Source organism: Podarcis tiliguerta (assembly GCF_965153285.1).
Source record: "Podarcis tiliguerta genome assembly, chromosome: 12".
NCBI classification, from domain to species: Eukaryota; Metazoa; Chordata; class Lepidosauria; order Squamata; family Lacertidae; genus Podarcis; species Podarcis tiliguerta.
The window spans coordinates 41346685-41358732 of NC_139545.1; the positions used below are offsets into that span (position 1 = coordinate 41346685).

At 40.3% G+C, this 12048-nt stretch overlaps 1 protein-coding gene across 5 annotated transcripts in view; it reads left to right on the top strand.

Moving 5' to 3' along the window:
- CCDC7 (coiled-coil domain containing 7) overlaps positions 1–12048 on the top strand; it is a 143166-nt gene that overhangs the window by 47024 nt on the left and 84094 nt on the right. For all 5 annotated transcript variants that reach the window (XM_083405869.1, XM_083405873.1, XM_083405872.1 and 2 more), the window contains exons 23-28: positions 1249–1356; positions 2130–2243; positions 5169–5288; positions 7662–7784; positions 9017–9136; positions 9420–9545. In XM_083405869.1, coding sequence (XP_083261995.1) covers positions 1249–1356; positions 2130–2243; positions 5169–5288; positions 7662–7784; positions 9017–9136; positions 9420–9545 — 711 coding nt within the window. The remainder of the gene's footprint in view (positions 1–1248; positions 1357–2129; positions 2244–5168; positions 5289–7661; positions 7785–9016; positions 9137–9419; positions 9546–12048) is intronic.

The window sequence follows — 12048 nt, forward strand, 5'->3', positions numbered from 1 at the left end:
GGAGGGGTGTAATTGTATACTGGATGTTTAGGTTTGCACAATTAAGCAGATTAAAGCTCTCTGTCACAGCAGTGCAACAAATCCACTTTTAAACGTTTTTTTAACAAAACAGTTAATAACAACAATTATTATTTTATTACTTATTATTTATTGAATTTATAAATTCGTTGAATTTAACAACAACAACAAATTAATTTCTATACTGCTTTTCATCCAAAGATCATAGGGTAGGTTATAATAGAAAAAAACCCACAAAAATATATACCATAATGGCAAACAGAAACAATAACCCCCGCCCCCTGTTTAAAAGACCATAGATTAATTAGTCAAAGGCCAGTTGATGGAGAAAACTTTTCACCTGGCACCTAAAGCTATATAACAAATGCACCAGTGAACCTCCCTGGGGAGAGCATTTCACAAGCAGAGTCACTCCAGAAAAGGCTCGTTCTCGAGTTGCTGTGCTCAGGACCTCTTGTGGAGGAGGCACACATAGAAGGGCCTCAGATGATGATTGCAGAGTCTGGGTCAATTCATTGGGGAGAGGCAGTCTTTGAAGTATAGGTTTTGACCTATAAAGCCTTAAATGGCTCAGGATCTCAATACCTCAAGGACTGTCTCTTCGCATATGAACTGACCTGGATCCTGCAATCATCATGTGAGAAAATGGTACTTTTGTGAGGGTGGGCTACCTACAGTAGGCACTCCTTGGTTCCCCCACTTGTGGCCAGACTTGCAACTGGCCATACTTATAATTGTGTGTGGAAGGCTTTCAAAGAATACATTGATATATAAACAGCTTTCTCTTTCTCTTTCAATTTTCTTTTAAATAACTGTGTGTAAAATGAATGCTACTCCAGGGGGTAATTTTACCTTCAGAAGCTATTTTTCAGCAGGGAGAATAAGCTGCAAAGGGAAAGGAGGGGAACTGGAAAAGACCTGATAATGCACATAGGACGCCACATGCAGTACTTTGGGTGCTAACAAATACAAACAATACTAAAATACAAGTCTTGCCAACCTGACATCCTAGGCTACATACCACATGTCAGCCATGTTTGCTAAATCCCCCATTTTTGAAAATTACAGTGGTTCCATTTTCCCCTCCTCCAAGAATGTGATAAACCAGAATATATAAATTGCATTCTGCGTATTGTTTGGGCAGGTTTGGTAAGTCCACTAAAATACAGTAATTGGAAGTGTGGGGAGAACATTTTTCCTATATTACACAAAACCTTTTACTACATGTAGGTAAACCAGAAGAAGAGCAAACAGAACAGACAAGGCAGCTACTGTCAAATGTAGTATCAACTCTCCAGCTTCTACAGCAAGCACATGTTCCTGAAGATGGCTTATCAGGTAGATTCTACAAGCTACATACAGCAAATAAATGTTTAGCTTAGGGCAGACTAATGGCTCAGTAGTGTCAAATAGTATAATGATAGAATGGTGACTCCAGAATTTGCATGCATAAAATGCTTAGTATTGTTATAGGATTGGAGGGTTAGATGATGCTTATGGGTCCCAATCATGCCTTTGGTCTTGTAACTATAAGATTGTAATCTACAGTAGAAGGAACTGCTGAGCTGCCCAGTTTATTTGTTAAGTTAGTGGCCCTAGCTGGGCCTGTAAACACCCTTTTTACATGTCTAAAGAGTTGGTCAAGAACACATGTATTGCTATAGAGACAAATGACTGGTGGTGCTTTCAGGAGAGGGTAAGGTTCCTCCCCACTCATCTGGCTGGTTGTCATGCTAGGGGTAGGAGAATAATAGGCCAAGAACTAGTCTTTATTTTAGTCTCATCTGAAGGTGGGAGCTTGAAATGCACAGCGGATTGACTTGTATGCTGGAACCAAATCTATGCCTTTGTGGGTCCCCCCTTCAGAAGCCTAATGGGAAAGCAATATCTGTTATAGCGTTAATGCTATTAGTCCAATCTTATTCTCAGATTGTATATATGTGGAAATAAAACCATATATCCTAGATACCACAGTTTCCAATAGCTTCATTCCAAAGAATTGGAACCCTGGATATTGCTGGCACTTCTAGAGTCTCTCACCACTCAGCAACATGCATGAATATTCTCATTACTGTGGTTAAATAAGCTGTAAAACTTTATTTCTTCCACAGAGGAAGAAATGAATGAGATGACAGAGAAAAGAAGAGCCTTACTTGCAAATCTGGACACTAATCTTAAGGTTCTTCAACCAGCAGAAGCTGTTAGACCAGGGCAACAAGACATTGGCGAGTATCAAAACCTATTACCTTGATTATAAAACATATTCAAAAATCTCCTAAATGAAAATTATTACTATTGATATGAATTAATAACTTTTAATCCAGTTGGAAAAGCCTGTTGAAGACATAAAACTGCATGTTGGAAACAGTTTTTGTGCAAGACACTGTTAAGCATGTGAACTTAAACTAACAATTGATCCTAAATATATAAATAAATAAAAAGCTAGGGTGTGTGCTCGCAAAAAGTTTTATGCCACCTAGGATCATACACCACACCTCCCAAAGAGTGTCCTCTACAAGATGGCTTAAATTTGCAGCCAGACCAATCTTTTGTAAGGAATGCAAACAATGTTGAGTATTTTGGCTGGCCAATTCTTTATTTTGGGGTGCACTGGGTGGACTGGGTGTCCTCAACATAAAGTTATATTTTATAGCAAACAAGTTAAGATATATCATAGATGGGATAACAGAACAAGGAGCATTAGAATGGTTAGAGAGTGATACGCAGGAAATGAGGGAGAAGTTGGTAAATATATTTTTTATCAAACCAAATAGGCAATGGTGGCTCAATATTGAAAATCTCTTATTGAGAAACATCATTGAGATATGGGCGAAATATAAAGGTTGGATAGTTACAATGGAATGGTCTTGGGAGTGGGGTGCACATTTTTATTCTTATTTATTTATTTATTCTTATGACTTTGTCAAAAAAAATATTTTAAAAAGATATAAATGACTATCAAATGCTTGAAAAGCTTAAAAAAGGGGGGAACCAATTTGATCCCATAGAACTTGAGATATTACAATGTTAATTGACTTAATTTTCAGCCAGTTCTAGTTCCAGTTAGTGATAATTAATACTATTGTTACTACTTTTTAATTTTTTAATTTTTGCATTCAGCCATTCCTGGCAACTGCTACTATTTTTGTTTTATGCTAATCTGATTGTTGAATCTTCTTTTTACTGTTCTAATGGGAAAGCGTTAAATTTCCTTCCTTGCATAATGCAGTCCACACACACACACACACGTGTTACTTAAGTTATAAAAAATAGACATAGTGGGTGGTAACCAGGACTTTACGGGCACGGGTGGCACTGTGGTCTTAAACCACTGAGCCTAGGGCTCGCCGATCAGAAGGTTGGTGGTTCAAATCCCCGCCACAGGGTGAGCTCCCATTGTTCAGTCCCTGCTTCTGCCAACCTAGCAGTTTGAAAGCACTTCAGAGTGCAAGTAGATAAATAGGTACTGCTCTGGCGGGAAGGTAAACGGCGTTTCCGTGCACTGCTCTGGTTTGCCAGAAGCAGCTTTGTCATGCTGGCCACATGTCCTGGAAGCTGTACGCCGGCTCCCTCGGCCAGTAAAGTGAGAGGAGCACCACAACCCCAGAGTCGTCCGCGACTGGACCTAATGGTCAGGGGTCCCTTTACCTTTACCTTTAACCAGGGCTTTATTTTGAGGGCAGCACCTGACTAGCCTCAGCAAAGCCCTGCTGTGCCTCTGCCTGGCAAGAGACCCTCCCTGGAGTTTGAAGTGGACATCCTTTATGGGAGAGGGTAAATCCTCCCTCAACCTCCGGAGAGGGTCCTTGATTTTTTATATTAGGCAACTGTAACAAAATTGGACCCAGTTGCTATCTACTGGTGAAGATGAAATTAGATAAGATTAACATGCTGCAAATGCGGAGGAGGAGGAGGAGGAGGAGGAGGAGAAGAAGAAGAAGAAGAGGAGGAGGAGTTTGGACTTGATATCCCGCCTTTCACTCCCCTTAAGGAGTCTCAAAGCGGCTAACAATCTCCTTTCCCTTCCTCCCCCACGACAAACACTGTGACTTCTTTGGTGACTTCTGTTTCAGTGTATATGAAGAAGTGTGCATGCACACAAAAGCTTATACCAAGAACAAACTTACCGGTAGTTGGTCTCTAAGGTGCTACTGGACAATTATATATGTATATATATATATAGAGAGAGAGAGAGACTCTGAGGTGAGTGAGGTTGAGAGACTTCAGAGAAGTGTGACTAGCCCAAGGTCACCCAGCAGCTGCATGTGGAGGAGCAGGGAAGCGAACCTGGTTCACCAGATTACGAGTCCACCGCTCTTAACTACTACACCACGCTGGCTCTGTATATACTATAATGTGTATAGTAATTTGATACACTTCAGTATAGATGAAATTCAGTGAATAATGGCATTACATGACTCAAAACATAGTGGCATACAGTGGTGCCTCGCAATACGAAAAGAATCCGTTCCGCAAGTCTTTTCGTCTTGCGGTTTTTTTGTCTTGCGAAGCAAGCCCATTGGCGGATTAGCGCTATTAGCGCTATTGACAGTTTAAGGGCTAAAAATGACTTTTTAAGGCTTAAGGGATTAGCGGTTTTGCTGCTAAAATGCTTTTAGCAGCTTAGCGCTTCAGAAAAAGGGGTTTTGGAGCGGAAAAAAAATTCAAAATTTTTCGTCAATTTTCGTCTTGCGAAGCAAGCCCATAGGGAAATTCGTCTTGCGGGTTTTCCGTCTTGCGAGGCATTCGTCTTGCGGGGCACCACTGTACTTTGTAGTAGCGGTTTCTGGGATGGTGAAGGCAGGGCGACACTGCACACCAGACTTCAAAATGGCTAGTGTCACTGCTGCTTACCAAGAGGGCAAGGGGCAAGGCGCAAGAGCCTCAGATGCTCCTGCTGCCCCTGTGTGCCCATGCTGCATTAAGTTCCCTGTGCCTCAGTCCTCCCCCTCCCTTTTGGTAAGCAGCAGCAACATTTGCTGTTTTGAAGCTAGGTGCACAAAGCTGCCATGACCCATTGATTGCTACTGATAGGGCAGGGAAATACCCCTATTTGAGATCCTGAAGAGTCACTACTAGTCGCAGTTGGCAATACTGGATGGGCCAATGTTCTAATATCAGGGAATTTCATGGTCATGTGTTGCTTTTAGACAATGAAATTAACATGCTGACAGAAAAAGGAAGCCATTTGCGTGCAAGCTTGGAATCAAATATGAGAGATTTGGCAGAAGCTCAAGCTCTCGCAGCTACCCAGCCATCAGAAATGAGTGGTAAGTACTGTCAGGTAATTATGTTTTCTTTACATGTAACACCCTATAGGGACGCGGGTGGTGCTGTGGGTTAAAGCCTCAGTGCCTAGGGCTTGCCGATCGAAAGGTCGGCGGTTCGAATCCCCGCGGCGGGGTGCGCTCCCGCTGTTCGGTCCCAGCGCCTGCCAACCTAGCAGTTTGAAAGCACCCCTGGGTGCAAGTAGATAAATAGGGACCGCTTACTAGCGGGAAGGTAAACGGCGTTTCTGTGTGCGGCTCTGGCCACGTGACCCGGAAGTGTCTTTGGACAGCGCTGGCCCCCGGCCTCTTTGAGTGAGATGGGCGCACAACCCTAGAGTCTGTCAAGACTGGCCCATACGGGCAGGGGTACCTTTACCTTTACCTTTAACACCCTATAATTTTTGCCCCAGTCTTCTTTTGCCTTCTTTTGCCTTGTCCAATTCTGAACTTTGTCAACCTGGACTAGGTTTCTAAGGGCCTGGTGTAATGTGTGTCTGTGGGAACCACTAGAATGACAATTACTCATGGTGGGTGACTTGTTGTTGCTGTTATTGTCATTAGGGATTAAAGGGCTCTGCCCTTAAGGATACTGTATAATCAAAGACAAGACATTAGGAAGGAAAGTAAAAGAGAGGAGGGTCAGTTGGCAGAGGGAAAAGGTATTTAGCGGATCCAAAAACTGGTGGGTGGTCCATCCTTGTTTCTGGGCAGAGACCAGCTAACAATTAGAACTCATTTTAGCAGTTTGTGAATGCTTTCCTAAGCAAATAATTATGGCGAGGAAAGTGATGATGGGGGAAGGAAATTCATGTGTGTTTTAGAAACCGGGTGAATTTAAAGAGAGTTATATCAATTAGTCAATGAGAGAAATCATAAACACATCCATTTGTATGTGTGACCAAAAGATTACATATACAGTGGTACCTCGGGTTACAGACACTTAAGGTTATAGATGCTTCAGGTTACAGACTCCGCTAACCCAGAAATAGTACCTCGGGTTAGGAACTTTGCTTCAGGATGAGAACAGAAATCGCATGGCGGCAGCGTGGCAGCAGCGGGAGGCCCCATTAAAGTGGTACCTCAGGTTAAGAACAGTTTCAGGTTAAGAATGGACCTCCAGAACGAATTAAGTTCTTAACCAGAGGTAACACTGTATAAGCATCATTTAGCAAGAGATCCAAAGACCAATTAAAAGTGGCAGTTTAGGCCTCAGAACTAAACCCCCCAAGTTTCTTCACCATAGAACATGATTGTTTATAGAAAGGTTTCCTTGTATATAATTCAAGTTACCTTTTTGTGTAATACATTGTTACATGCTACTCCAATCTCTGCCAAATAGCTGCATGAGATTCCAGGGGTACTAGGCACTCATCCAGGGTAGTGCGTCAGTTGGGAAATCAAGGTACAGCAGAGACTAGTGTATTTAAAAAATATGGTTTAAAGGTTAAGGTAAACGTACCTCTGACCATGAAGTCCAGTCGCGGATGACTCTGGGGTTGCGCGCTAATTTCACTCTATAGGCCGAGGGAGCCGGCGTTTGTCTGCAGACAGCTTCTGGGTCATGCGGCCAGCATGACTGAGCTGCTTCTGGTGAACTAGAGCAGTGCACAGAAACGCCATTTACCTTCCGGCCAGAGCGATACCTATTTATCTACTTGCACTTGACGTGCTTTTGAACTGCTAGGTGGGCAGGAGCTGGGACTGAACAACGGGAGCTCACCCCGTCGGGGGGATTCGAACTGCCGATCTTCCGATCGGCAAGCCCTAGGCTCTGTGGTTTATTGTACACATATTTACACCCACCTGGGTCTACTTTGGAGAGAGTTCAGAGGATTACATCTCAAGAGGAGCTTGTTCCCCATGGCAATGCAGCGTTGGAGTCCAAGATAGCCTGCATGCCATCTCTGTCCTTCTGCCCTAGCCTGCCAAGATGGTTCTGCCCCACATGGCCTCTGCCTGAAATTCTGCCCACTTCATTTCTTCTTTCCAACAACCCCTGCTCCTAGCAACTCCTCCCCACCTGTCTGTTGCTCCCCCTCCAGACCTCTGTTTTTTAAAGGACAACTTTTCCCCCCTATGTGATATCACTCTTGTTTCACCCTCCTTCCTTCACTGGCAGAGCCTGGTTGATGGTTTCCATTGATGACTTTCTTCCAGAACCTTTTGTCATTCTTAACAACTTCTGTCTCAGTTGAGGTGCTGACATCTTCCCTTCAGTACTCCAAATATTATCTAAATTCTACCATTTATTAATTTCTAACATTCACTAACTCTAGCAGTTACAGGTAACCTTGCACATTCAAACTCTGTTACCCCAGATGTGTAACAACATTAAAAGGTGTTGCAAGCACAAAAATGTGTCTTTTTCTACAGAGAACAAAGTGAAGGAGTTACTACAACAAAGAGAACTGTTGACTGCATGTTTAGAACAGAATATGCAGGACCTGCAAACTACAAAAGCTCTTGCAGCTGTCTTGGAAGAAAAAGCTAAGCCTGGTAAATGCAGAATAATTGGGATAGGTACAGAAAGATCACATAGGCATGTGACACAGGGCCTGTTGTTATAGGGGTAAAACTTATTTTTTTCAATTTTTTTCAGTGAGGGATCTTAAAAATATGTTTGGGGTGTGAGGAATTTGAATCTGCTGTTTTTGTGACTGGATAGCTTTTAGCTTGGTAAGTCTTCATTTGATGAAGACACACATAAACTACTTTAGGAAAACCAAAGAATTTTAATTCTACCTTCTGAAATAATAATATAATGTAATAATAACTGCAAGTACTTGCAAATCCTTTTTAATGATCTCTGTGCAGTTTTACACATATTTTACTTACTAAGTAAATTATATTAATTTAACCAATTATATTAATTTAACCAAAATATATTTTGAATTCCCAAGTCACATTACAACTTATTAGCACATTTTTGAAACTTGAAAGTTTAAAAATTCAACATCCCCTAATGTGACAGAGTGTTTATACATACATCAGCAATACTTGTCATTAGTCATCTAGCAGTTAACCCTCTATGAAATGAGGTAAAGAAAAAGCACAGGTCTGGACATTTGTAGACATATAACAGAACAAGGGCTTTAAGATGTTTCAATGGAGTGATAGTGATTGTTTCAGTAGATACAACTTTTGAAATCTAAGGGGCTCCCTGAAACAAATTGTTAGTAAATAATAGCAGATGGACATAGGCACGGGGTGAAATGGAGAACTATATGTGGCTGTGTATATGCCATACATTTAAAACACGTTCAAAGCATGCTTCTTTCCTACCCACTCGCAATCGTAGAAACTGCCAACACTACTTCCTTTTTAGTTTGTGGGGAGTCGTATCCAATGGAATGGGTGTTCCTTACATTTCAGATACTTAGCAATTAAGAGATTTTATTATAGAAATTTCCAGAGCCAAGGTATGGGGAAGTAGGCAGGTGTTTTTTCTCTTTACTGACTCAGTTAGTACTTTCTGATTGGCGAATCCAGAAAACTGAGGGAGTCCGTCCTACTTCCCACAAATCTTTGCTCCCGTCTAGTTTCTCGCAACAGAGTGAACAGCCATTCCATTGGATACAACAGCCCACTCTCAAAACTACACTTTAGGTCAGACCAATTATTCTTTCTTTGGATTGTAGCTCTGTAAGGGGAAGACTTTAATTCCTAGGATTCTTAGGGAGTGAGGGAAGGAACGTTTTGACTTTCTTCTTACATTTTTCACTTTGCAGAGAAGGGAATTGATGAACTCTCAAAAGAAAGAAAAGTTTTGCTTGCAAGTTTGAAATCAAATATGAAGGAGTTAGAAGAAGCAGAAACTCTTGCTGCTGCCCAACCAGGAAGTGTGAGTGGTAAGTACAATCTTCACATAAAACCCTTTTGGAAGGTTGAAGCACATTCTAATATTTTAAACATTTGATGTGATTTCATTTTATTCTATTTTACAAAAATAAATAAATCATTGCTGCTTGCTTTATGAGCTTAGGACAAGCAAGTGGATATGCATATGACTCACTGATAATACATAGCTGTTTGTTGACACATTTACTTAAAGAAGATTATTAGCAAAAATGTACTATTTAGTTTGAAATATATATCTTACACTAAATGTACTAAGTGTTTGTGTATCCACAGATAAAAAGATAAAGGAGCTTAAAGAACAAAGAAAGGTACTAGCTGCACATCTAGAAGCAAATCAACAGGATCTGCAAATGGCGCAAGCTTCTGTTCCAGAACTTGCTGAAGCAAGCAAACTTCAGAGTAAGTGCATTCACTGTATGTATGCTCTGTTGTCATTAGACTGGTAACCGATGAAAATTCATGTTCTCCACTATTAAGCCCTCCCACAAACCCAACTTTCAAAATGCAGAATTCAATCCAGGTAAATAACATGAGCAATGTATCTTTAAAATATATATATACAGTATTCCTTGAAATTTCCTCGAGTCAGTCCAAATGGATTTATTGGCTTGAAGAAATCCTTCCCCATGATGAAGTCCATGATTTCAAGAGATCTTTTTTCTTTTCTTAAGGAAACTCCCGAAAGAGGACACATTTTTCAACTTCAGCTTTATTTGAAAAAGTAAAAATAAAAATATTAAAAACAATTTTTTTGTCTCCTTATATTCTTTGCTTTAACTTGTTTCTGTGACTTCCCCAGACCTCCCTTCTCTGTACTCCAGATCATATATTCTGTCAGCAAATTCCTTCCCTCTGTCATATTTTAATTTTGTCATTATCTTAATGTCCCAATATGATTACATTTCCATATATCTTAAATCATTAATCTTTCTTAAGCTTTAAATTTTTTTACTAATAACCTTTTGCATTCAATCTGGTGTCATCAAACATTCCTTATCTTATAGTATTTCTGTAAATAGTCTTTAAACTTCCTCCAATCTTCCTTCACCGTCTCTTCTCCCTGGTCTCTGAGTCTGCCAGTCATTTCTGCGGATTCCATAGTCGATAACTTTCATCTGCCATTCTTCCAGCGTGGGTAATTCTTGTGTCTTCCAATACTGTGCGATGAGTATTCTTGCTGCTGTTGTAGCGTACATAAAGAATGTCCTATCCTTCGTATGTACCTGTTGGTTGACCATGCCCAGGAGAAAGGCCTCTGGTTTCTTCGGGAATGTATATTTAAACACTTTTTTCAGTTCATTATAGATCATCTCCCAGAAGATCTTAATCCTTGGGCACGTCCACCAAAGGTGAAAGAATGTACCTTCAGTTTCTTTACATTTCCAGCATTTGTTATCGGGCAAGTGGTAAATTTTTGCTAGTTTGACTGGTGTCATGTACCATCTGTATATCATTTTCATAATATTCTCTCTTAAGGCATTACATGCCGTGAATTTCATACCAGTGGTCCATAACCGTTCCCAGTCAGCTAGCATTATATTATGACCAACATCTTGTGCCCACTTGATCATTACTGATTTCACTTCCTCATCCTGTGTATTCCATTTCAACAGCAGATTATACATTCTTGACAAAATCTTAGTTTTGGGTTCTAACAGTTCTGTTTCCAATTTTGATTTTTCCACCTGGAAACCAATTTTTCTATCCAATTTATAAGCCTCCATTATCTGGTGGTAATGAAGCCAATCACGGACTTTGCTTTTTAATTTGTCAAAACTCTGCAGTTTCAATTTATCTCCGTCTTGTTCTAGGATCTCCCAATATTTTGGCCAATTGGCCTCCATATTGAGTTTTTTTTAATGCTTTTGCTTCCATCGGAGACAACCACCTTGGAGTCTTATTTTCGAAAAAGTCTTTGTATCTAATCCAAACATTAAACAATGCTTTCCTGACAATGTGAATTTTGAACATTCTATGCACTTTAACCTTGTCATACCATAGATATGCATGCCAACCAAACACATTATTGAATCCTTCTAAATCCAGTATATCTGTATTTTCAAGAAGTAGCCATTCTTTCAGCCAGCAAAAAGCTGCTGCTACATAGTAGAGTTTCAAGTCTGGCAGGGCAAAGCCTCCTCTTTCCTTTGCATCTGTTAATATTTTAAATTTTATCCTTGGCTTTTTGCCCTGCCAGACAAATCTAGATATGTCTTTCTGCCACTTCTTGAAACAGTCAGTTTTATCAATGATCTGTAATGTCTGGAATAAAAACAACATTCTTGGCAATACATTCATCTTTATCACAGCAATACGGCCCAATAAAGAGAGTTTCAAATTAGACCATATTTCTAGATCTTTCTTTATCTCCAGCCAACATTTATCATAGTTGTCTTTATATAAGTTCCCATTTTTTGGAGTCATAGTAATTCCCAAATATTTCACTTTTTTCACCACTGTCAAACCTGTCTCATTCTGAAACCTTTCTTTCTCAATTTCTGTTGTCAAAACCTTAGTTTTTGTTTTATGTAATTTAAATCCTGCCAATCGGCCAAACTCTTGAATCAGTTCTAAAACTCTTTTCACACTAGATTCTGGCTCCTGTAGTGTCAAAACCAGATCATCTGCAAATGCTCTTAATTTATATTGTTTAGCTCCGACCTGTATCCCTCTGACCATTTGGTCCTTTCTAATCATATTCAACAGCACCTCCAGGACTGATATAAAAAGCAAAGGGGAGATAGGGCAACCTTGTCGTGTTCCTTTTTCTATTCTGAACTCCTCGGTCCGAACATTATTAACAATTAATTTGGCTTTTTGTTCAGAATATATAGCACCTATACCATTTTCAAATTCTTGGCCTACCCCCATACCTTGGAGATTCTTCTTCATAAAACCCCAA